General features: G+C 38.1%; 1 protein-coding gene across 3 annotated transcripts in view; it reads right to left on the reverse strand.

Annotated features, from left to right (window-relative positions):
* The window catches only part of NFX1 (nuclear transcription factor, X-box binding 1), a 76,525-nt gene that overhangs the window by 20,094 nt on the left and 29,647 nt on the right, over positions 1-26,784 (reverse strand). For 2 of the 3 annotated variants that reach the window (XM_063082116.1, XM_063082118.1), the window contains 7 exons: positions 15,602-15,701; positions 15,301-15,518; positions 9,457-9,554; positions 6,249-6,279; positions 3,623-3,705; positions 2,545-2,653; positions 1,006-1,125 (listed from right to left, as the gene is read on the reverse strand). In XM_063082116.1, coding sequence (XP_062938186.1) covers positions 1,006-1,125; positions 2,545-2,653; positions 3,623-3,705; positions 6,249-6,279; positions 9,457-9,554; positions 15,301-15,518; positions 15,602-15,701 — 759 coding nt within the window. The remainder of the gene's footprint in view (positions 1-1,005; positions 1,126-2,544; positions 2,654-3,622; positions 3,706-6,248; positions 6,280-9,456; positions 9,555-15,300; positions 15,519-15,601; positions 15,702-26,784) is intronic. The other variant, XM_063082117.1, reaches the window with a different exon arrangement.

Below are 26,784 nucleotides of genomic sequence, written 5' to 3' on the forward strand. Positions count from 1 at the left end.
GGTAAAATAAAATGATGGGCCCAACATAGTTCTAGATGAAAGGCAGCAACTAGACTGTACAGACATGGAAAGTGGGTGATATCAAGTAGCTGTTGGCCTGATGTCAATAGCAGTTTATCAGAGAAAAAGTGGAAACAACTTAAATGTCCAGCAACACAGGACTGACTGAATGAATTGTGGTCCATCCATGTAAAATAACACTCTGCTGCCATTAAAAATCTATGTTGGAGAAAAATATTCATTGACAAGGAGAGGGATTAAAAAATAAAATAGTAAGAGGAAAAGAAGCTAGTTAAAATCACTAAATTCAGTAGGATCCCACTTTTATTTTAGAAAAAAAAAAAGCAAATATATATACTTGCACATAAAAAAAGACCCTGAAAAATACAAACTAAGGTGTAATTCTTAGAAGATGACATAAGAGACTTAATTTCAAGTTTTTTACTTTATTTCTATTTTCTTTCTTTTTTTTCAGTTAAAGATCTCAATTGGTTTTACTGCAATTCTAGAATTGGGCAACATATTATTCCATAAAATAGAATAATCGTTCCAGTGAGCCAAGCAAGGGAAGTGGATTTTATATACAAAAAAAAGTTGAAGAAAACAGAAATTTCTTTCTTTCTTTTTATGTAATAAACATACATTGCTTCTAAAACAACAAAATCAAATTACTTTTAATTTTGTAAAGATCCTCAACTTTGAAATATGCACCAAAAGTGGAGGCCACGAAGAAAGAAGAAAAGTCCCTAAAAGACATGACCAGCTGGGGCTTCTTCCAACCTTTTGGGTGTATGTGACATCCACAGAGTAAAGTAGTGGAGGGCACTGTGATTCCCAATTGTGGCCAAGATCTGAGCCACCTTCATAGAAGCAGCCCCTGAGCACAGGGAGCAAGGGGAAGCCAAAAAAGCGTAACCTCAAAGCAGGGAAGAGAGTCACACAGCAACATCCTAAATGACACATTGTGACCAGACTCTTGACGTGCGGAGGCAAGATGGGACTTACCTGGATGGTCACATTCATGAACTCTGGCACAGGTCTGGGTACACTCAGGGGGCCTAGTACCACAGGGAACTGGAGGGTAGATCACCGATGCGCCACAGTGGCAGGTTAATTCATCAAAACCTGGTGAACAGCAGGTGAAACACCATGAGTTTGGGATGTGCACACACATATGTATACATAAACACATTATTTTTTTGCTTTTATTTTTAGAGAAGTTTTTAGAATGCTACTTTAAAAAACGTTTTTTATTTCATTATACTTTTATTAAAGTTGAGCTGGTGAAAAAGGCATGGACAGATATAAAGTGTTCCATTTACCCCATGAGCCTGACAACTTCCCAATACTTTTCCCAACACATTTCTGACTAGGGCCGGGCCCGTGGCTCACTCGGGAGAGTGCGGCGCTGGGAGCGCCAAGGCCGCGGGTTCGGATCCTGCATGGGGATGGCTGGTGTGCTCACTGGCTGAGCGTGGTGCAGACCACACCGTGCCCAGGGTTGCGATCCCCTTACAGGTCAGGAAAAAAAAAAAAAAAAAAACTTATCAGCCAACACATTTCTGACTAGATTGGAGGTTATATTAATGACTGTGAGTTTTTAATACTGTAATACAAAATTTGTCAACATGTCAAAGTTCTATATAACCCAATGAACAACTATTTTCCAAATGACCAATGCATGCTGTTATAAAACGATGCATGGGTAGAAACTCTATTCAAAGTATAAGAGATACCAATGAATTTTAATGTGACAGAGAACAAAAACATTCAACTCCTTTCTGAAGTGATTGATTTTTGGTGTAATATTAAAGAAGAATATCTACAATTATTTCAAAAAGGTTTTAAAGCACTTTTCCCTTTTCCAACTCATTATCTGCATGAGTCTAGATTTTTCTCATATGCCTTGACAATATGGCAACAGACTGAATGCAGCAGCAGACATGAGAATCCAGCTATCTTCTATAAAACTAGGCATATACTATTCTTACTATTTATAAGAAAATACAGCTTTATTTTTTTTTAAAAATGTTATTTATGTTAACATGCAACGGATATATTACTATTATCTTAAAATGAACTAATAAATTATTTTTTAAATTTCTCAGTTTGAATTTCTAATATGGTAGATATAGATAGATATAATTCACATAAAAAGAGCTCCTTGGAGTCCTCAATAATTTTTAAGAATGTAGATAAGTCCTTAGAACAAAAAGCTTGCAAACTGCTGCTAATAATACAGAGAAAGAAGATTGCTGAGAACAAAACCTAGGTCAATAATATATAAGAGGCAGGTAGCAGAGGAGGAATCCATTAGTGAACCAAGCCCCATTTCAGGATCATTGCTCACATCCCAAGTTCCAAACATTCAGGGACTACAATACAACAGTAGGAATAAAATTTTTTAAAAAGTCTCAACATATCTGAAATACTAAGCCTTAGTTCAATAATCCACAACAATCTAAGCAAATCGATTTCTCAAAATACATTATGCCTGAATTTCTAGAAAACTCTTATAATAAAGTATACAGCGAAGACACTCACTGGCTTGCCAGCAAGTCTGACAGTTCCCACGATGACAAGGTTCTTCACACCTATGAAGACCACAACGGAGTTTCCTCCCACAAATCAAAGGACACTTGTGCTCCTTATCCTGGAAAGATAGATCAATATTTGTTCACAGAACGGTCTCCGTTTTATGATTTCCATAAACAACAACAAGATTCATAAAAATAAAGCTCTACACATTTATGGATAACACGAAGCCTGGGAATAGCTTCAAAATAACCATGGAAGGGGGAGTACAAGATTAGTCATGAGTTGATCACTGCTGAAGCTAGATGTTGTGTATAAAGGACTCACAATACTAGTTTCTACTTTTGTGTGTGTCTGAAATTTTCAATAATAAGAGTAACAGTTTAGGCCTTGAAACACCAGTTTGTAAGTCTTGGAATACAGCACAATTTCATCACTCTTCACCTTGTCACTATATAAAATTTTAAAATAACAATTATGTATTTTATATACATACATGTACATACACATATATGCATATGTATATATGACAAGATAACACAGTACCAATAGCCAGGTAGTACTTCCTTTAATTAGTCCCACAGAAGTGAATAGTTCAAATAAATGAAACTTGCTCCTTTAAAAAATGCCATACTGGGCCGGCCCGTGGCTCACTTGGGAGAGTGTGGTGCTGACAACACCAAGTCAAGGGTTAAGATCCCCTTACCGGTCATCTTTAAAAAAATAAAAAAATAAATAAATAATGCATACTCATTTTGCCTACTAATCTGATCCAAGGAATACAAGACACCTAAAGCCTGAGTTGCTAAGTCCAGGCCAGTTTGTGTTGGAACAACACACAATACCCTGCAGAGAAAGGACTGTGTAATCATCTATTGGTTTTGGATTCTGGGGCCTGAGGCCTAAAAATGCCCAGTCCATCTCTCTGCTGAGCAGAAGTTGGGACTATAAGAGATCTCTGAATGCTGCTTAGGGGACGCTCTCAATGATTTCTAAATCCAGGCTGCATTCCAGATGGCTGAGGCTTCCAGAAGCCCAGGTGCTGGATGACTGGAATCTGATTGTGCCCAATGATAAGTCTACTTACCACACAGCATATCTCATTACATTTATGTCGTCCGCACAATCGTTTCTTGTTGCACCTCTTGTCACAAATAAATGTAGCATCTGCTGTGGCCAATTAAAAAAAAAAAAACAGGCAAAGGATATGAACATTCATTCAACAAATATTTGAGTGAATACAGACTAAAGAAATACAAATTACTAATGTAAATAAATTAGTGATGGTGAAAATGCATACTAAAATAAGATATAATTTTTCTCCTGTCAAATTGTCAAAAAATAGAAAACAGTAAGACCGGGTAAATACGAGTATATGGTATGGGTGAAGGTGTGAAGAAAAAGGTGGACCCAAGAGATGGGCATATAAACTTTAAGAGTACATGTGTATGTATCAAAAATTTAAGTAGTAATTCCATTTTAAGGAACCCTTCCTACAGATATACTTTCAGAAGTGGCTAGGATACCAAAGTCACAAGCTACAAAAGAAAAAAATGTATAAGTTGGACTTCACCAAAAGCTTTTGTACATCAAAGGAAACCATCAAGAAAGTGAAAAGACGACTCACATAACAGGAGAAAATATTTGCAAGTCATATATTTCATACGGGTCTAGGATCCAAAATATATAATGAACTCTTTCAACTCAACAACAAAAAGAAACAATCCAATTAAAAAATAGGCAAAGGACCTGAAGAGACCCATTTCCAAAGAAGATATACAAACAGTCAGAAAGTACATGAAAAAATGTTCAACAACATCAGTCATTAGAGAAATGCAAACCAAAACCACAAGATATCATTTCACGTACTTTGGATGGCTATAATTTAAAAAACCCAGAAAATAACAAGTGTTGCCAAGGATGGGGAGAAATTGGGACCCTCATAACATTGCCAGTAGAAATGTAAAATGGTGCAGGCACTGTGGAAAACAGTATGGTAGTTCTTCAAAAATTAAACACAGAATTACCATAGGATCCAGCAATTCTACTCCTAGGTATATACCCGAAAGAACTGAAAACAGGTATTCGAACAAAAATTTGTGTACAAATGTTCATAGTAGCACTATTTACAACAGCCAAAAAGGTGGAAACAATACAACTATTTATCAACCGATGAATGGATAAATAAAATGTGGTATACTCATAAATGGAATATTATTCAGCCATAAAAAGGAATGAAGTACTGATATGCATTACAATACGATGAACCTCAAAAACATGCTAAGTGAAAGAAGCCAGGCACAAAAGGTTATGTATTACATGACTCCTCTTATATGGAATACTCAGAAAAGGTAAATCTGTAAAAACAGAAAGAAGATTAGTGGTTGCTGGGCAATGGCTGAGTGGGGAAGGAATGTTTAATAAATACAGGATTTCCATCCCAAGGGCTACTGGAAAAGAAAAACTCAACATCTCAAGTGGAAAATTTGGGGCCCCATCAAGAAGTGTCCCTTGGATTATAACTCTGTTGGATTATAACATTTTTATACCTTGGTCTTCAATGAAGAAATTGAGCTATAAACTCTGGTGGTTAAGGTAACCTTAGTAACCTTGGTACTCTGACTACATGAGGATTGCGCTACCTCTTAGAAGTTGGACTAATGTGTACGAATGCTATCTTTTGCCTTTTTAATAATGTCTTTTAAAAATGAATTAGCTCTGCTGTACATGTTTATGAACTCTTTGGGCGGGGAAATAGGAGCTTCTCTAGCCTTTTAAATTTGTAATAAAGGCAGTTTTTAAAAATAAAAAAAAATACAGGGTTTCCTTTCAGGGAGTGGAAAAGGTTTTGGAACTATATAGAGGTAATAGTTGCACAACACTGTGAATATACTGAATGCCAGTGAATTGTATACTTTAAAATGGTTAATTCTATGTTATATAAATTTTACCTAAAGAAAAATTGGACTAGATGCTGAAATGGGTAAAGTAATATTTGAGATTTGTTTTCAAAGTACTTCAGCTTTCTTCCTGACTAAAATAAGAGCTTTTATTTTGCACGTTCTTATCTCCCATCACTTTTCCAAAAATGTTTTAAGGTGACTTAAGCAAGACTATGTGACGGCTATCAAAACAGGGACAGAACCAAGAGTATGAAATCAGGATTAAGGACTACGGAAGAGACAAATAAGAAGGCTGCTAGCTGAAACCCTGCTCTAGGTATCCAGCAGTCCTATCAAGCCTTAAGAGGATCAAGCATCAGAGTCAGTACATAAAGTTTACTTCCTTAGGGTATTATTTACCTTCCCTCCCTGTTCCCCCAACATTTTATTATGAAAATTTCAAACATATAAAAAAGTTGAAGCAATTTTACAGTGAACACCTATATACACTCTACCTATATTCTATTATTAACATAATTTTTTTCCCATATTTATCCATTCTTTTATCCATTCATCAATTTATTTTTTTTAATTGCATTTCAAAACAAACTCTAGGCATGAGTACACTTAACCTAAATTTTTCAGTATTTTATTAATTAGAATTCAATTTATGATTCTCTTTTCTTTTGAAGTAAAACTTATACCATGAAATGCACAAATCTTAAGTGTACCTTCACTGAATACTGACAAATACATAGCCCAAACCCCTATCAAGAGATAGAACATTACTTTCACCTCAGAAAATTCCCTCATTACCCTTCCCAGTCTTACCTTCACTTTTGAGACTGGTACAAGGAAGCTCCTACAGAAAAAGGAAAAGAAACAGTAACAACTTCAGGAATAACTGAAACAACACAACTATAGTACAGTGCTAAATGTAACACGTCTATCCCAAATACCCTGTATTTCTCTGACAGTCACTTATTCACCAACTTCACTTGCCTGGAGCTAGTCCAGTCCCTATATTAACACACTTTATTTACAACAACGTGACCCCAGGTTAACTGACTTTTCATCAAATGCAGTTCTAACAATCTTTGTGGTCTGGTCTCCAAACTCAGAGCAGATTAGGAATTATAAAATCCGAATGGAAAGAGGGGCTGCTAAAGGCATGCAAAGCAAAGAGAAGTAATTGCCTGACAAGGGTGCAGACAGAAAAGCCATAAAAAGCAGATGTAAAAATTGAAAATAGGTAATAATCTGAGGCCATTTAATGCAGCAGCCAACAGCTCTATATTCAAGGGCGCCCCTGACAACATTGCTGAAGTGTAGCAAAGTGGAATACTGCTGATCTTTGGCCTTTAAAGTTTCATTACTGTGGTTTCAATTGTGTGTGAATGTCCCCAAAGGTCTATTGCATATAATTCTGCTGAGGCATGATCCTGAATAAAGTGTGGTTTAGCTGGTGTGTGGGGAGCGAGTCAGTCATGCAGGGTAGAATGAGCCCGAATGGCTGCCCAGCATCTACATCCAAATTTGGCTTTGATGTCATTTTCAGGTTGCCACATAATCAGAAGCTAGCAAAATGATAAAAAACATTCCTTCTTAGTAAAAATGACCCTGGGCGGGGGGGTGGGGGGGGAAGAAGCTACTAGAGTTGACAACAGATGTGAAGAGGTCTAAGAAACTGAAGGTTCTTGGCTAGAAAATATACATTTTAGATAAAATGAATCGGCTGAGATTGATATGAAAAAGTTCCCCATATGCTCTCTACAGATACAAAGCAAAAGTGACTCATGAAACTCCTTGAGTAAATACTCCCATCAAAGCACACTGGATTGAACAGAAAAAATTATATGCTGGAGTGGTATCTATGAATGTGGGAAAAGGTAGAACTCTCATTAATCCCTCCACATGAATTACCAATGAAAACTTAAGTACAGCATTCTTTATTAAGAGATAGTAAGATATAGCATACACTTCTCAAAGACTCCCACCAAAGTGATGAAACGAAAGCAACCTTTGAAGCTTTAAGAAATGTTTTATTTATCTAGAAAAAACACTTCTGTGGAAAAGCCCATTCCATTACAAAAACATTTCATTAAAAAATCCATATTCATGAAAAATCTAGTTAAACAATGATGTAATAATTATCAGCTTTTTGAGGAGATTTTTCACTTTGTGAAAAGGGTTTAACAGAATTCATATTGTTAGTGAGCTCCTCCAACAATTATAGAAAAGACTTTTATTTGCAAAAATTCAGTTTACACATAGCTTTTCAAGAATACACTCACTGCCATGGGGTCCACTATTAGAGAGAGAGAGGACAAAGAGTGAATGAGAAGCAAGAAAGCAAAGAGATAGAGAAAGGGATTGCTGCACTGAGAAAAAAGCAAAGTGACAGCAGCCATTTCTAGCTTACACATCCCAACCATGCTTGTAATTCCTGGTCATGAAGAGTGTTCTAGGCATTACTAAACTTATGATTACTAAATCACACTATCTCATAGTCTTTAATTTGGTATTTATGAAGTAAAAACTGGTTCTGTACTAGACATCTGAAATACCTCCACTACCTAATGTATACTGCGATTTCTTTCAGGAAAAAACTCCACACACTGTTATACAACTTTTGCCACATGTAAACTGTGTTCCTTTTACATTTTTTTCTTTTTCTCTGAAGCTTATCTATATTAAGCTAGCTTCCAATTTATGAACTATAACCTCAGAATCATTTACAAATCAGTTGTTGCCCAGACCTTGGGCTGTAAAAGATAACTATTTAGAATTCTGTCTCCATCCTGCCCTGTGTTCTGCTGGGACAGGTGCTCATATGCACTGAAATGGCCAGATGTAGGTCAAAAAGCAGGACAGTTCAACACACAGGGTGTTCCACAAGCTGGATCACTCAAAGACTTCCATAGGAAGGTTTCCTGCCTCTCCAGGTTACAGACATAAGAATGAGCACTACAGCATAACTTCAAAATGGTAAGATGCCTCTTTTATAACACAAAGTCTGATCAAAACTACCCAGGGCAGAAAGTGAAAACTGATAAAACAGTTGTACAGTAAAGATTTAACCTTACCCAAAGAGAAGTCTGGCCTTTGTATTTGATTTCTGAGAGGTAATATCTAAGCCTAGTGGAATGACATGCATGATGGGAGTGTCATTGTTTGCCTGGAGTCTTGGGTCATGGGTAGTCTGATAATATGATTTTAAGAGCAGGCTGGCCACACTGGATAGTCTTTGGGTCTGGCAGTATTAATAAACCTTTGGAGAGACTGGAGACTGAGATCAGTCACACGGGCAGTAAACCATGCCTACATGATAGAGCCCCAGTAAAAACTCTGAACACCCAGGCTTGGGTGAGCTTCCCTAGTTGGCAACACTCTGTGCACACTCACACATTGATGCAGTCACACAATAAAGCTCCACACTTGGTACTTTCTTGGACTCTGCCCTACCTATTTCTTCTCTTGGCTGATTTTAATATGTTTCCTTTCCTTGTAATAAAACTGTAACCATGAGTGCAACAGCTGTCAGTGAGCTCGGTGAGTCCTTCTACCAAATTATCAAGTCTTGAAGGTGGTCTTGTGGACCACTGAACTTGCAGTTGGTTATCAGAAGTGGGTGATCATGTAGACTGTTCTAATTTAGCAGCTGTCTAAACTCTTGCAGTAGGTGTCAGAAGTGAGTACAGTCTTGTGAACTGTGTTCCCTCTAACTTCTTAGTTGGCTAACTTCTTGCAAAAGTGCTATTGTTCATCTTTTCAGGCATCTAGAATTATCACACTTGTATATGATACAGCTATCTGTAAACTTGCCTTATCCCCACTACTGACCTCTGATCCTTGAGTGCTGCAATCTGTGCCTCCCCTCAATCCTACAACTAGCCCATAGTAGGTGTCACTATATACTGGCTGAATTCAATCATAGTATGATGGGAATAAAACTGAAGTTATTTTGATTCCTCTCCTCCCATAATCACCATTTTAAAAGACACTGATGGCAACAACTCTAGCATTGTTTAGGATTTACCTTTGTTCTGAAAGAGCATCTGCAGGAAATAACTGATGTGCGAGAGCATGGTCCACAGTCTCCTTCATGGCAGAGCTTTTCACAGGTATGAATGAAATCTTTAATAAAAATGAAAAGAGCTGGGAATGAAAGTTACTCATTTTCATACTCCCAAATTCACTAGCCATATTGGTCTTCCACCTCTACTCTCTGTGACTCCAGAATCAGAATTGAGGGAAGAAGGATGTAGTCAATGCTTCTCCCCCTATCTTCTCTTCATCTGCCAGGCTGGGCCTTTTCTGATAAGTACAGGGCCTAGCATTGGTCACTGGAATATGCTTTGGAGTGCATGATGCTTTGCCTAAGTCAAAGAATAGACCTTCTGACTCTTTCTTTAGGCCCAAAGTCTCTAGGTCAGACTTGGATCTCCTTAAAATTGTAGCCATGGATAACTTTACTAAAATGCTCTTGACATCTGGGGATCATAAATAATCAGAAGTCATGATCCATAATCTCTCTGACTCAAGTTCTGTGAATGTCTGGTGATGGGTGGCCTGCATTCACTCTACTAAACTAGGCATAGGACAAGTCCCATTTCAAGGACCCCTCGGGGACCATCTGTAGTCTCTTTCTTATAGCAACTGTTTACATGATGCATTTTTTTCCATCTTTAACTTTCAGCCTCATTGCATTCTTGACTCTAAAGTCTGTCTCATGAAGAGAGCATACAGTTGGATCTTTATTTTTTTTGTCCAGTCTGAAAAATCTCTGCTTTTGTTTGTTTAATCCACTCACATTTAATGTTATTATTGATATAGTTGGATTTATGTCTGCCATTTTACTTTTAGTTGTCTGAATGTCTAACGCCTTTTTTGTTCATCTAATCCTCCTTTACTGCTTTCTTTTGTATTAAGTCAATATTTTCTATAGTGAAACATTTTTATTCCTTTAACAGTATTTTTCACACTTTTTTGGAGCTACTTTCTTTTTTTCCTACTATTTTTAAAATTTTCTAAGTAGTACCAGAAAACCATTCAGTGTAGGTTTTGTTTATTTACTAAAATATAATTAGTATACAATAAACTGTACATATTTAAAGGGTTGAGTTATTTTCTTAATGGCTGCTCTACGGCTTAACATATGCACCTTTCCAGAATCTACTTCAGATTTATATTAATTCCAGTGAGATACAGAAGTTTTACTCCTATATAGTGCAATTCTCCTGTTTTGTGCTATTATTGTTATACATTTTATATCTATGAGTGTTACAAATCCAATACCACATTGTTAAAATTATAACTTTATATAATGTTATATCTGTTAAAGAAGTTGAGAAAAGAAAGAGAGCAAGTATATAATTATAGTTGGTAATGTTTATCTTATTTACTATTTCTGGTTTTCCTCATTTGTGCCTGTGGACCTAAGTTACCATCTGGTATCATTTCCTCATTCCCATACAATTTAGATCCCATCCATCTCCTTTGTGATATTACGGTCAAATATATTTCTATAGACAGGCCTAACAATACAATTATATAGATATTACTTTATATAATTGTTTTAAAATCAGTTGAGAGAAAAAGAATATGCATTTATACTGTCTATTCTAATTACGTAATTACCTTTTCTAGTGCTCTTTGTTTTTCATATGAATTTGAATTTCCTGGGTTTATTTGCTTTTAGCCTGAAAAACTTATTTTGGTATTTATTGTAATGCAGGTCTTGCCTGCTAGCAGTAACTTCTCTCAGCTTTTGTCATTCGTGGAAGGTAGTTTCACGGGATATAAGATTTTTGGTTGGCAGTTTTTCTCTTTCACTACTTTGAATATATCATCCCACTGCCTTCCAGTTGTGATGTGTTCTCCATTGTGTCTGAAGTGAGACACATTCACTTCTCCATTGTACTTTCCAACTCCAGAACTTCTATTTGGATCTTTTTTATAATTGCTATCTATTTACTGATATTCTCTATTTGATGAGACACTGTCTTTATGCATGGTTTTCTTCAGTTCTTTGAACATATTTATAATGGGTATCAATGTCTTTGTTTTTTTTTCCAAATTTCAGAGTTTTATTATTTATTTATTTATTTCTAGGCTATGTTTTATTTGAGATTTTCTTTTTCTTTTTTCTTTTTTTAAAATTTTATTATGTTGATATACATTGTGGCTGATTATTGTTGTCCATCACCAAAACCTCCCTCCCTCAATGTCTTTGTTAAATCTGCTATCTGGTCACTCTCACTGGCAGTTACCGTTGCCTGCTTTTTTCCCCTACTTCTTTGCATACCTCACAATTTTTTTCTTGGACATTCAATATTTTAGCTAATACAGGGGACCCTTGAACAACACAGGGGTTAGGGGCGCCAACCCCCCGTGCAGTCAAAAATCTATGTATAACATTTGACTCCCCAAAAGCTTAACTACTAATAGCCTACTGTTGACTGGAAGGGAGCCTCACCGATAACATAAATAGTTGATTAACACATATTTTGTATGTTATATGTATTACATACTGTACTTTTACAATAAAGTAAGCTAGAGAAAAGAATATGTTTGTGTACATTTCTTTTGACTGTGAATAGCATGTATGTATGGTCTGTTTGTGTGCATAAATTTTGATAAATTTTAACTTTTCATAATAGATGTGTATATTTTATGGTAGTAAATGATAAAATAGATTAGCATCCACATATATGTTATGCATTCATGACATACGTTTTCTTAATTTTTTCAATATTTCTAGGCCATGCTGTTTGTGAGTTTTTTCAAATTGTTGCAAATCTCCAAAAAATTTTCCAATATATTTATTGAAAAAAATCCACATGTAAGTGGATTCACGAAGTTCAAATCCATGTTGTTCAAGGGTCAATTGTATATTGTAGCAACTTTGGTTAATGCTTCCCCTCTCCACAGGTTGCTTTCCTTGTGGTTTGCTTGTTTGTTTACTTGTTTTGTAACTTGGCTAGACTACTTTAGTTAAGTCTGTTTCTCCTACAGTATGAAGCCACTGGTGTCACTCTGTTTTTTTTTTTTTTTCTTGTTTTTCATTTTGTTCATTTGTGGCATCACTCTTTGGACAGCACAACCCTGGGGGTGCACACTCATCCTGGGATAACAGGTTTTAGCAGGGCTCTCTTTGACTGTCTCTCTCCCTGATCTCTGTTAAACTGTGTGCTTCATTTGGATTGTCCTCAGCCCTAAGGCTCCACTAATTGCCAGCTCTATTGTTTTTGACAATGCCCTGGGGCACAGTCTCATCCAATTTAATTTGGGCAAGGGTGGTATTTGCAGCAAGTCTTTGAGGTTTGTTCTGACCCTAGGAGAGCTCCTTTTAGCCATCTCTTTCCCTGATTCTCTCTGATGAACTAGCTGGCCTATAGTTTAGCTTATTGCTCTTAATTAAGAGGAGTTATTATTTTCTATTTTCTAAAGTGTCCTTAGGCCAGACTTTGTGTCAAATAGTTCTTTTGGGAATACTTTGGAGCTCTTTTTTCTTATGCACTGCCTCTCCTCCTGAAAAAAGTCTCTGAGGCACTACTCTGGGTACTGGGTGGGACAATAGCTTCTGGTCTTCTTGGCTTGCTTCTCACTCAGCTAAAACCTCTGCCCTATGAGTGAGCTGGGGGTGGGGGGGAAGATCAGGGACCCAGTATTCTACTGCAAATGGGGAATAGCCTCCATCCTATTGTGGAGGCTAGGTGGAAGAAGGGAGTCCTCAAATTCTCAGCTGCACTTACCAGAAATTTAGCCTCAACTTGGAGTTGGAGGGGGTAAGAAATGTTGGCAGTCGGCCCCTCCCAGTGACCCCTGCCTGGGAGATGAGGGGAGAAGAAACCCTGTCTGCTTGGCCAACACTTAACCTGAATGAAGTTTCCGTCAAGCTGAGCTGAGGGGAGAAGTGAGGGAGCAGGTTGTGGCTCAAATGCCACAGACCTTTTCAGTTGCTTACTGATTTTCAGATTTTCTCTTCATTTGATGTATGCCCTTAGGACAATTTCCAAAGACTTTAAATGGTTGATTTTTTTATAGTTTTCGCCAGTTTTACTTGTTTAGCTGTGGAGTGGATCCACAGGGGCTCCTCATGCTACCATCTTTAAAGCAGAACTCTATCCATAGTCTCTGAAGCTATGTCTCTGGGATAGAAATTTCCTACTGGGTGAGATACTAAAAGATCTAAATAAGCTCTCTACTGACAAACTAGGTCTGAACAAACTTGAGACCCATTGTTACCAAGCCACAGGCTTGCCTTTGATCTTCTCAATACAACTTAGTCTAGTTTCTTAAAAGTAATTAAAAATCTGCTAAAGTATAGTGGTTATCCTCTAATTCCTTAACCTGGTCTTGTCCCAACCCAAAGTCTGTTATTGACAGTTACTACCCTTTTCTTGCTTAAGTCTGCTTGCATCACCCATTTCACATTTCCTTTTCCTCTCACTGCCAACAGGATCTTGAGCCTCAGGGTAGGATTTCTGGTAATTATATATGAAATTCTTACAAAACAGACCCATGTGCTTTCTGAAAAGGGAGGAATTTTACCATCCTTCTTGATTTAGAAGTCAGTTGATCTCCATTTCACAGATACATTTTAATGGTAGACAGAGAACCAATGGACAATTGGTTTTCCTAGTGCAGCTAGAACGTATTGAAATATGAGAAGAGAGCTTTTCTCCTCTATACATAATTTTAAAGTCAGAGTGAGAAAAAGGATTAAGTAGGGTACTCTTACTGATTCCTGTTGGTACTTAGAAGAAATGTGAAATATCTCTCTTTGATAAAATGTAAACCAAACATAAAGATTCTAAGCTTTATCTAAAGAGATGCATTGTTAATTATAGAAATACCTGACCTAGTCAGTCTCAGTTGCCTACTTTCATTTTTCTAAATACATGGCCTTTGAACACTCACTCAAGAGAGAAGGTGACAAATCATTGCAAAACTGCAAATGTACATTTCCTAAAGACTAAATCAAACAGGCTCAGTTAGAAACTCAGACTATTAGTTTATATCTAATTCCAATGAACTTTTTCTGGTTTCTATATCCAAGTAATCAGAAACCACAAATCAGAAGAAAGGAGGAGTCACTAAAGGTAGGCAGGTAGGCATACTAAAAGTACTGACAAGAAAAAAAACAACAAAAACCTTCAACAAGCAGATAAAACAATTCAAACTGCATATCGGTATGGAGCAAACAGCCTGAGAAACCTCAGCAGGCCCTGAGGGCACCACAGTATTCAGTGTAAGACAGTAACTGAGGCTCAAGAAAATGGTGACTCTGAGTCAATAAGGTGAAAGAAATTACCTTCAGTAACCTGTTTAAAGAAGAGAACATAAATTTTAGAAAAATGTTCATCCAAAATGATGTCCAGGAGGCTTTATCCTCAGCTAGATGGGAAATTTAGCTATACAGACACTCCTTGAATGGTCCAAATAGCTGAAGTTTTATTGTACTTAGAATTTTAGTTCTTAAACATCTCATCCACAGTTATTTCAGCATGTTCTTATTACATGAAAATGCTTTTACACACTCGCTGAACTCTGGATTAGTCAGAGTATATATGGTATTTGTACTAGCATAGGCTGCTAACAGAAATAATAACTCACCATGGAATGCTATCCATTCCACCATTGTCCAGTATGAACAACAAAATATTTGAATGGGAAAGAGAACTTGCACAAATGTGTGTTTTCACAAGTACAGTATATTTTAAGGAGGAAAGAAAAAGTACTCACACAAATATGATCATAATATTTAGAAGAATCTCTGATATTGTATCTGGCATTTAACACTACTTTGCTTAAGTAGTCATTGCTGCCAAACATTTACATTAATATTTTTAAAGCCAACTTTATGCCTACTTGTTACCTAAGGAACCACAAGGAAGAGGCTTGCCGCACACTTTTCCACATGAAGGGACAGGATCCATGCACGTTTTCCGACCACTACTTCCAAGTTCTAGCAATTGGCTGAGAGGAGTTTGGCCACAAGGGCAACAGCGCACCAGCTGGGGGAGCCGTGGGCACAGCTGGCAGGGCTGAGGGTGGCACACTTGAGAGCACATATGGTTCCCACATTTTAAATCCCTGTTAAGAAAAACAACAGACGGTTACGTAATTGTTGCATAAAATGCAGCTTTATTCTGATGGAGGAAAACATAAAACCTTACTTGCCACATATCTTTAAACAGCTGAAGTCCCCAAATCCATCAGACTTTCCTACATCTGTTCCACATAACACATCTCGAGAGGTGCTGCCGCAGTAGCATACTTGAAGACACAATTTCAAAAACAAAAGATTAGCAAACTGTACGGGTTCTTAAAATATTCCAAACAGTCTATAAGAAAACACAAAATGCTGTTCATTAGAGTGTTGATCAGACCTGATGGAGAAATGTATGTGGTTTATAGAGCAGTTCTCAGACCTACCTAGGAGCTTTATCACAGGAAGAAATAAAAAAAAGCCTCATTAAACTATGTAAATATCTTATAGTGCCTCTGCAGCACATCCCAAGAACAGCATTACAGTGAAGCAACAGCTAAATTAAGAAAACACTATCTGGTCCATAAGGACATAGTTAAACACCATGAATTGTGAGGCTCCCTGGGGTCCTCTGCAGATGTTACAGGGCATGAACAAGCTCAGCCGGGAATAGTGGTGAAAGGGTTGACACCTAGATCCACCATCCTCATTTTGACCCAACCAGCATAGACATTTGATGCTTTATATATTGGGATTCACACAAAATGCTTGGGAAAAGGTCCCTGCTGCTAAAAATAAATTTAAAAAATTGGCATGATGGTATAAAATCTTTAATAATTTGTATACCAACTACTGTTGAATTTGAAGAATTCATATTTGAGTGTTCACAGAGTAAAAAGTTTCAAATAACTTGAGACTCTCATTTGCTAGATAAAGAACATAGTCCATCGATTTTCCTACAGGTTCAAGAAATAATGGATTCCTTTATTTCCTGAGGTCAGTAATAAATGTGTTATGTTTAAAAGTTATGTTTCTGATGCACTTAGAGTCCTAATAAAGATTAATTTTCATCAACTTACCTAATTTTTCTTAGAAGCGTCACTTTACATTTTTAGTTTATTGAAAATTTACCTCATTAAAATCAATCTAGGCAAGTATACCTTGTCCTACATAATAAGTGGCAAGTGGAAGAGTAGAATTGTACTTTTGCAGATCTAACGATAGTTTCCTTCTTCCTCAGAACAATTCAGATATCTACTTGCCCAGAAAATTGACATTGGAATAAATGCAACATTATGAAAACATATCAAATCTTAGAAGTCACCTATGTAATAAGAAATTAAATAGAATTCTTCTAATAAAACATTAGATATAATACTTATAAAACAGTATATTGAACAGAACCAAAAACTGTCACTAAGACACAGGAGGAGGAAAGCCTCAAATCATTGAAGACATAATTAAAACTCTCTATTTTTAAAATATACATTCCATCTTCCAGTAATTATATATGCAATTTCATTCCCTGTTCTAAAACTCATTCAATTTCATTCAGTAAAGACATATTGGATGAATTAATTCAGATGTAGGAAATGCAATCAATATTTGCAGAATCAACGAATTGGTAAACAAACCCTGGCAACTGGGAGCTTCTGGGAGCATGCAGGCTTTTCTTTGCTAAATTTCTGTTCAGATAGAACAGAGGCTTTTTTTAGAGGTAAGGAATAGAAAGCTATGAACAAAAGAGTCAAGGGTCAGAAAACTGACAATAAAAACAAAATGGAATTTGCATCCAGGTACCGCACACTCAGAACTGGAAAGTCTAAGCCTTGGCCCTGGATGATGTTAAAATGGTCATTTAGCCTCCACAAGATAGCTGCATGAGCGAGGGTTTCAAGATGGCGGTGGCTGCGGCAGTTGGCGTGGAGTAGCTGAGGTGGATAAGGCGGCCACTGGGCCTCAGGCAGCCGGGAAACTTGTGGACCTTCCTCTTGCCATCTCTTAAGGGAGGACCGCTGCTGCTGGCCGGTCGTGGGGGCTGACCACCACTTTGCCCCCGGCAGGAGAGGCTGCCTCATTTACAGGCAACAGCTTTGAAGTATGGAGCAGGAAAAGAACTGTTTCTTAGCTGCAAAAGCAAGTCTCTAAACAGGGAACACGGCACCAGGGCTGCTGTGGATGCAGACGGGATCCCGGAGGCCGGGACCGCGCTGAAGGCGGCCAGCTGCCCTATTCAGGATTCGAGGTTTCAGGCCGGCATTAAAGAAGATTCCTGGGAACGCCCGAGCCGCGCCGCGGGACCAACTGAACAGCCTGAGGCGGCAGCGGCTGAGAACGGGGAAGGCGACAAACCAGAGGCAGAGAGTGAGCGCCGACCTGGCACAGCCCTGTGAGTGACCCCTGGCCCAGCCCTGCTCGGGGGGCTGACGCCCACCCGGCTTCCGCCTGCATCACCGGGTCACTCACCGCCCTGGGGCTGCCTCCATTTTCCCAGGTGCTGGCAGCTCCGGCCCGGCTCGGCTCGGCTCCTCACTGAGCCTTCCCGCTTGCTTGCCCTGGTGTGGGGCTTCCCAGGGCCTGCGGGCCGGCCTCCCCTCCCACTCCCTCCGCGGTTCTCTGGCAGGGCTGGTGGCGTGGGGCGTCCCTGGCCAGTGTCGGGAGGGCAAGGAAGTACGGGCGGGGCCGACTGTCACTCCACCACACCCTGGACTCCGGCCACCGGTAAACTTCCTGTTAATGGGAGGCAGAAACCATCTCTGCGGCCACCAGTTCGGAAAAACGCCTAACCAATTTCTGGTTGGGAATAGTGTGGTAGGAGAGTTCCCAAGTCCGCTTGAACCTGCCGGAGAGCTGGCTGCAGGAGGGCGCTAGACTCGGTCCATGCCGGGGGGGATACAAACGTGAACAAGTCCCGAGAAAGATCTACACAGTGCTACAAAGGCACCCAGAGCGACCAGTCGTCTGTGCCTACCAGAAACCTGGTAGACTTCCTGGGCGAGGCGGTGCCGAGCAGGGTCTTGAAGGCCCAGCTGATAGACGAGGGTTGGAGAAGACACGTCCCAGCCCAGCACAGTGCGCACAGAGTGGGGAGACGTGTGGCCAGGGAGGCGGAGACTCGACAGAAACCACACACCCTGGTCGCCACTGCACGATCCAACAGCCTGGGCCAGAGCACATGGAACAGGGAGAAGTCCTGCACAGGAAGTGTAAGCTCAACAGAGATCACACACCCTGTGGTACGTGATACACCAGCCCAGCAGAGTCCAAGCTGACCAGAAAGGCGGCTCCCCGGAGAGGCCCAAGACCCGAGGCAACCATACACACAAGGCACTAGAGGCCAACTGAGCAGTCACGGAGGGAGCCATACCAAATTGGCAACCACAGCAACATCTTAGTTAGTCATTAGTCTCAAACCGGTGGACTGTGAAACCCCCTGCCACAATGAATAAACATCAAAAAAAAAGACACCAGAAATACAAAAAATCAAGAAAGTACACCACCAAAAGTTAATAAATCTCAAACTCTAGATCCTATAGAACAAGAAGCCCTTGAAATGACTGACAAGGAATTTCAAGTGATAATTCTAAGGAAACTGAATGAGATACAAGAAAACTCAGCTAGACATCATGATGAAATGAGGAAAAGTATACAGGATCTGAAAGAGGAAATGTACAAGGAAATCAATGTCATGAAAAAAAAAGGAGCAGAACTTGCTGAACTGAAGAAGTTATTCAGCGAAATAAAAAACACAACGGAGAGTTTAACCAGCAGGCTTGACGAAGTTGAAGAGAGAACCTCTGAACTTGAAGATGGGCTGTTTGAAATAACACAAGCAGACAAAAAGAAAGAAAAAAGAATCAAAGACATTGAATAAAATCTGAGAGAGATATCAGACAACCTTAAGCGCTCAAATGTCCGAGTCATGGGTATTCCAGAAGGGGAGGAAAATGGAGATTCCATTGAAAACATATCCAACAAAATAGTGGCAGAAAACTTCCCAGGTATAGGAAAAATCACAGATCTTCAGACCCAGGAAGCTCAACGATCTCCAAATGTATTCAACCCAAAAAGGCCTTCTCCAAGACATGTTATAGTCAAATTGGCAAAACTCAGAGACAAAGAGAGAATCTTAAAAGCTGCAAGAGAGAAGCGTCAAATCACCTATAAGGGAGCCCCAATCAGGCTAACATCAGACTTTTCATCACAAACCCTAAAAGCTAGAAAGGAATGGGATGACATATTCAAAATACTAAAAGACAAAGATTGCCACCCAAGAATACTCTACCCTGCAAGGCTATCCTTCCAAAATGAAGGGCAAATAGTATATTTCTCAGACAAACAAAAACTGCGGGAGTTCACTACCACACGACCACCCTTACAAGAAATCCTCAAGGGAGTACTGGGTTTGGTTCCTGAAAAATAACTACCACTGCCATAAAAACCCAAGAAAAATCAAAACCCACTAGTATAATAAAAAGGCATTCATGAAGAGAAAACAAGCAAACAAAAATGCTATCTACAACCTAAGGAACCAACAAACACAGAAACCAAACAGTAAATCAGAAAGCAAGGAACAAAAGACACCTAGACAACCAAACAACCAATAAAATGCTACGAATAAATCAAAACTATTCAATAACAACTCTTAATGTAAAAGGCTCAAATTCCCCAATCAAAAGACACAGACTGGCTGACTGGATCAAAAAGGAGGACCCAACTATATGCTGCCTACAAGAGACCCACCTCACCCATAAAGATTCACATACACTAAGAGTGAAAGGATGGAAAAAGATTTACCATGCAAACAGAAAAGAAAAACGAGCTGGAGTAGCTATTCTTATATCTGACAAAATAGCCTTAAAACAAAAGCCATAAAAAGAGACAATGAGGGACATTACTTAATGATAAAAGGACTGATCCATCAAGAAGACATAACAATCATAAATATCTATGCACCCAATGTTGGAGCAGCCAGATTTATAAAACAAACTCTATTAGACTTAAAGAAGGAAATACACACTAATACCATAATAGCAGGGGACCTGAACACCCCACTGTCAATATTAGACAGATCATCTAGGCAAAGAATCAGTAGAGAAACACAAGATTTAAACAACACTCTAGACCAATTGGAATTGGCAGATATCTACAGAACATTCCATCCAAAAACCTCAGAATATTCATTCTTCTCATCAGCACATGGATTATTCTCCAGGATAGATCACATATTAGGTCACAAATCAAGTCTCAATAAATTCAAAAAAATTGGAATTATCCTATGTATTTTCTCAGACCACAATGGATTAAAACTAGAAATTAATAACAAACGAAACTCTGGAAACTATACAAACACATGGAAATTAAACAGCATTCTACTTAATGACATATGGGTCCAAGAAGAAATCAAGCAGGAAATCAAAAAATTTCTTGAAACTAATGAAAACAATGATACATCATACCAAAACCTGTGGGATACTGCAAAAGAAGTATTAAGGAGGAAATTTATTGCATTAAATGCTCACTTCAGAAGAATGGAAAGATGGCAAGTGAACAACCTAACACTTCACCTTAAAGATCTAGAAAAACAAGAACAATCCAAACCTAAAGTTAGCAGACGAAAAGAAATCATTAAGATCAGAGCAGAACTTAATGAAATTGAAAACCAAAAAACAATTCAAAAGATCAATGAACCAAAAAGTTGGTTTTTTGAAAAGATAAATAAAATTGACAAACCTAACAAAAAAAAGAAGAGAGAAGACTCAAATAACAAAAATTAGAAATGAAAAAGGCGATATTACAACTGATTCATCTGAAATACAAAGAATCATTCGAGACTACTATAAACAACTATACGCCAACAAGTTTGAAAATCTGGAGGAAATGGATAAATTTCTGGACACACACAAGCTCCCAAAACTGAACCATGAAGACGTAGAAAATCTGAACAGACCAATAACAATAAAGGAGATTGAAGCTGTTATCAGAAGGCTCCCAACAAAGAAAAGCCCAGGACCAGATGGATTCACAGCAGAATTTTACCAGACATTCAAAGAGGAATTGACACCAATTCTTTACAAACTATTCCAAAAGATTGAAACGGACGCAAATCTCCCAAACTCATTCTATGAAGCAAACATCATCCTGATACCAAAACCAGGTAAAGATATAACCAAAAAAGAAAACTACAGGCCGATATCCTTGATGAATATAGATGCAAAAATCCTCACTAAAATACTAGCAAACAGAATACAGCAACACATACGTAAAATTATTCACCACGATCAAGGGGGATTCATCCCAGGGATGCAAGGTTGGTTCAACATACGCAAATCAATAAATGTGATACACCATATTAATAAACTCAAACACAAGGACCATATGATCATCTCTATAGATGCTGAAAAAGCATTTGATAAAGTTCAGCACTCATTCATGACAAAGACCCTCTATAAGTTAGGTATAGAGGGAAAGTATCTCAACATAATTAAAGCCATATATGACAAACCCACTGCCAATATTATCCTGAATGGGGAAAAGCTGAAAGCCTTTCCTTTAAGACCAGGAACTAGACAAGGATGCCCACTCTCACCACTCCTATTCAACATAGTGTTGGAAGTACTAGCCAGAGCAATCAGAGAAGAGAAGGAAATAAAGGGCATACAGATTGGAAAAGATGAAGTCAAACTGTCCCTCTTTGCAGATGACATGATCCTATATATCAAACAGCCTAAAACCTCTACAAAAAAACTGTTGGAATTGATAAATGATTTCAGCACAGTAGCAGGATACAAAATCAACACACAAAAATCAGTAGCATTTCTTTTCTCCAATAGTGAACATGCAGAAAGAGAAATCAAGAAAGCCTGCCCATTTACAATAGCCACCAAAAAAATAAAATACTTAGGAATTGAGTTAACCAAGGATGTGAAAAATCTCTATAATGAGAACTACAAACCACTGTTGAGAGAAATTAGAGAGGATACAAGAAGATGGAAAGATATCCCATGCTCTTGGATTGGAAGAATCAACATAGTGAAAATGTCCATACTACCCAAAGTGATATACAAATTCAATGCAATCCCCATCAAAATTCCAATGACATTTTTCTCAGAAATGGAAAAAACTATCCAGACATTCATATGGAACAATAAAAGACCACGCATAGCCAAAGCAATGCTGAGCAAAAAAAATAAAGCTGGAGGCATAACACTACCGGACTTTAAGCTATACTACAAAGCTATAATAACCAAAACAGTATGGTACTGGCATAAAAACAAACACACTGATCAATGGAATAGAATAGAGAATCCAGAAATCAACCCACACACTTACTGCCATTTGATCTTTGACAAAGGCACCAAGCCTATTCACTGGGGAAGGGACTGCCTCTTCAGCAAATGTTGCTGGGATAACTGGATATCCATATGCAGGAGAATGAAACTAGATCCATACCTCTCACCGTATACTAAAATTAACTCAAAATGGATTAAGGATTTAAATATACCCCCTGAAACAATAAAACTTCTTAAAGAAAACATAGGAGAAACACTTCAGGAAATAGGACTGGGCACAGACTTCATGAATACGACCCCAAAAGCACGGGCAACCAAAGGAAAAATAAACAAATGGGATTATATCAAACTAAAAAGCTTCTGCACAGCAAAAGAAACAATTAAAAGAGTTAAAAGACAACCAACAGACTGGGAGAAAATATTTGCAAAATATACATCTGACAAAGGATTAATATCCAGAATATATAAGGAACTCAAACAACTTTACAAGAAGAAAACAAGCAACCCAATTAAAAAAAGGGCAAAAGAGCTAAGTAGGCATTTCTCTAAGGAAGATATACAAACGGCCAACAGACATATGAAAAAATGCTCAACATCACTCAGCATCCGGGAAATGCAAATCAAAACCACATCGAGATACCATCTAACCCCAGTTAGGATGGCTAAAATCCAAAAGACTATGAACGATAAATGCTGGCGAGGCTGCGGAGAAAAAGGAACTCTCATACATTGTTGGTGGGACTGCAAAATGGTGCAGCCTCTATGGAAAATGGTATGGAGGTTCCTGAAACAATTGCAGATAGATCTACCATACGACCCAGCTATCCCACTGTTGGGAATATACCCAGAGGAATGGAAATCATCAAGTCGAAGGTATACCTGTTCCCCAATGTTTATCGCAGCACTCTTTACAATAGCCAAGAGTTGGAACCAGCCCAAATGCCCATCATCAGATGAGTGGATACGGAAAATGTGGTACATCTACACAATGGAATACTACTCAGCTATAAAAACGAATGAAATACTGCCATTTGCAACAACATGGATGGACCTTGAGAGAATTATATTAAGTGAAACAAGTCAGGCACAGAAAGAGAAATACCACATGTTCTCACTTATTGGTGGGAGCTAAAAATTAATATATAAATTCACACACACACACACACACACACACACACACACACACACACAAAAACCGGGGGGGGGGGGAAAGAAGATATAACAACCACAACTACTTGAAGTTGATACGACAAGCAAACAGAAAGGACATTGTTGGGGGGGAGGGGGAGGGAGAAGGGAGGGAGGTTTTGGTGATGGGGAGCAATAATCAGCTACAATGTATATCAACAAAATAAAATTAAAATAAATAAATAAATAAATAAATAAATAAATAAATTTTATCATTATACAACGTAAACATTTTTTGTGCCCTTTACCAGTTTCTCTCTAATCCCCCCCCTTCCCTTCTTTGGTGGCCTCAGTTCTGTTCTCTCCCTTTGAAAGTTCAATGTATCATTGTGATTGTTGGATCTTTCTTTTTTTTTTTTTCCATCTCCCACTTATCGAGGTGGAATTTAATAAAATAAAACTCCATAGGGTACCAACACATTGTGGTCCAGGATCCCTGCAGATTGGGGGCAGCTGTAAAAACAAAAGGGTGGGGCTAGGTGGGTGAATGCACAGACTACACATACTTCAAGCTACCTTCTCTAAATGCTCTTTCTCTCAAATGAGATTCTGAGAACCATTGTGTGGCATGAGTTTGTGATTATATGCCCGATAAGTGTCCGGATAGAGCTTTTCTACACTTCCTTTTAAATATGGATCCATATGGGTCAAACTGGGCATAGAGTTGACATTCCCTTGAGGAGGAGACTATCAAAGACAGGAGCTTGAACAGATTATCCCACTTTAGCCTGGAATAAAATTTAGGGTAGTACCCAGAGGCAGGGCCAAGATTCAGAACAGGTGACTGAATCTTGAAGTTCTACTCCACAGAGAAAAGACTGAAGTTTTAACCTAGAAAATAATCAGGATACATTTAACCAGTCATCTGTCTCGGTCAAAAATCTCAAAAAAGCATTCAAAGACTGCCTCGCTTTGAGCAATACTGATTCTGATCATTTCCACAAGAAAACTGACATTACTGTGATCAATCTGGCCACTTTTAAAGGGATGTATGAGCTGGTGAGCATGTTTCACAGCGAAGAATGAAGTAATCCCAACTGTTAGGCATGGAAAGGGAACTGCAAAGGGAGAGAAGATATGACAGCTGATTTCGAACATACCAGGAAGAAGATGAGATGTGGAGAAAGGCAGACCAATGAGAGGATATTTCAGAGCAGCATATTTTGGCTCAATGATAGAAAAAACTGGAACAATTAGAGTTGTCCCTTCCCTAAACAGGCTACCCTAAAATACAGTGAGCTTTCCAGGCTGTTTAATCAGAGACTGGGTGACGGACAACATCCACTCTGGGCAGCAAAAAGGAGATAACTGCACTAACAAAAAACTGAATTATATTCTTCTGTTCAACTTCAAGATTCTAATAATAATAGAGAGCAAGAACAAAACTGAAAACATCAAAAACAAACTAACATTCACGATTTAAAAAATTCTCTTTTCTATTCATGTACTTTCCTTCTTTTTCCACTGAGGTGTAATTAACAGACAACAAACATATTTTAGGTGTTCAGCTTGGTATGTTTTGATAATTGTATACATCTGTAACCACCACCCAAGAGATCAAACATTTCCATTAACCCAGAAAATTTCATGTCCTTTTCCTGAATTTCCATCTCTAGGCAACCATTTTCTAATTTTTATTACAAAAGATTAGTTTTATCTGTTCTTAAATTTCATATGAACACAATCACAGAGTAAGTTCTCTTTTCTGTATCTAGCTTAATGTAACAATGTTTTTGAGATTCATCAATTTTGTTGCAAATATCACTATTTTATTCCTGTTTATTGCTGAGCAGTATTCCACTGTATGAAAATACCATAACTTATCTATCCCTTCTTCTGTCGATGAACATTTGGTTGGGTTGTTTTGAGTTCTGGGTTCTTATGAACACATATTCCTGTACAAGACTTTCTGTGACTTAGATATGCAAATATCTAAGTGGAATGGCTGGGTCATAGGATACATGTAGGTTTAATTTCATAGGAAACTACCAAATAGTTGTCCAAAGTGGTTGTACCATTTTGTATACCTGTTAGCAATGTATGAGAGTTCCCATTACTCTCCCCTTGTCAACATATGGTCATTGGTCTTTTTTATTTTAGCCATCTTAGTAGGTGTGAAAAGTACCCCCATTGTGGTTTTTTGTTTTTTTAAAATGGTTTTATTGTGATATAATTCACACACTATAAAACTCACCCACTTAAAGTGTACAAGTCAGTGGCTATTAGTAGTTCAGTATTATGTATCCATCATAACGATCAATCTTAGAACATTTCCATTACCTCAAAATGAAACCCTGCACCCCTTAGCCATTACCACCCATCCCAAATCCCCTTAGCCCTAGGTAACAATTAACCTAATTTTTATCTATATGGATTTGCCTATTCTGGATATGTCATATAAATGGAATCATACAATTTGTGGTCCTTTGGGACTGGCTTATTTCACTGAAACATAATATTTTGGAGGTTCATCCACTTCGTAGCATGGATCTGAATTTCATTCCTTTTTGATGGCTAAATAATATTCCATTTTAGGGACATACCACATTTAGTTTATTCATTTATCAGTTGATAAACTTTTGGATTCTTTCCATATTTTGACTATTTGTGAATAATGGTGCTATGAACATTCATTTACAAGTTTTATAGGGACATATATTTTCATTTCATTTGGGTATACGTCCAAGAGTGGAATTACTGGGTCACATGGTAACTCTATGTTTAACCTTCTAAGGAACTGCAAGACTGTTTTTCAAAGTGGCTATACTATTTTACCCTCATTGTGGCTTTAATTTATACTTGCCCTGTTGTTTAAAGGTGTTAAGCACCTTTCATGTGTTATCAGCCATTTATTTATACAGTTTCTTTTGTGAAGTAGCTTTCAAGTATC

Source organism: Cynocephalus volans, chromosome 17 (genome assembly GCF_027409185.1).
Source record: "Cynocephalus volans isolate mCynVol1 chromosome 17, mCynVol1.pri, whole genome shotgun sequence".
NCBI classification, from domain to species: Eukaryota; Metazoa; Chordata; class Mammalia; order Dermoptera; family Cynocephalidae; genus Cynocephalus; species Cynocephalus volans.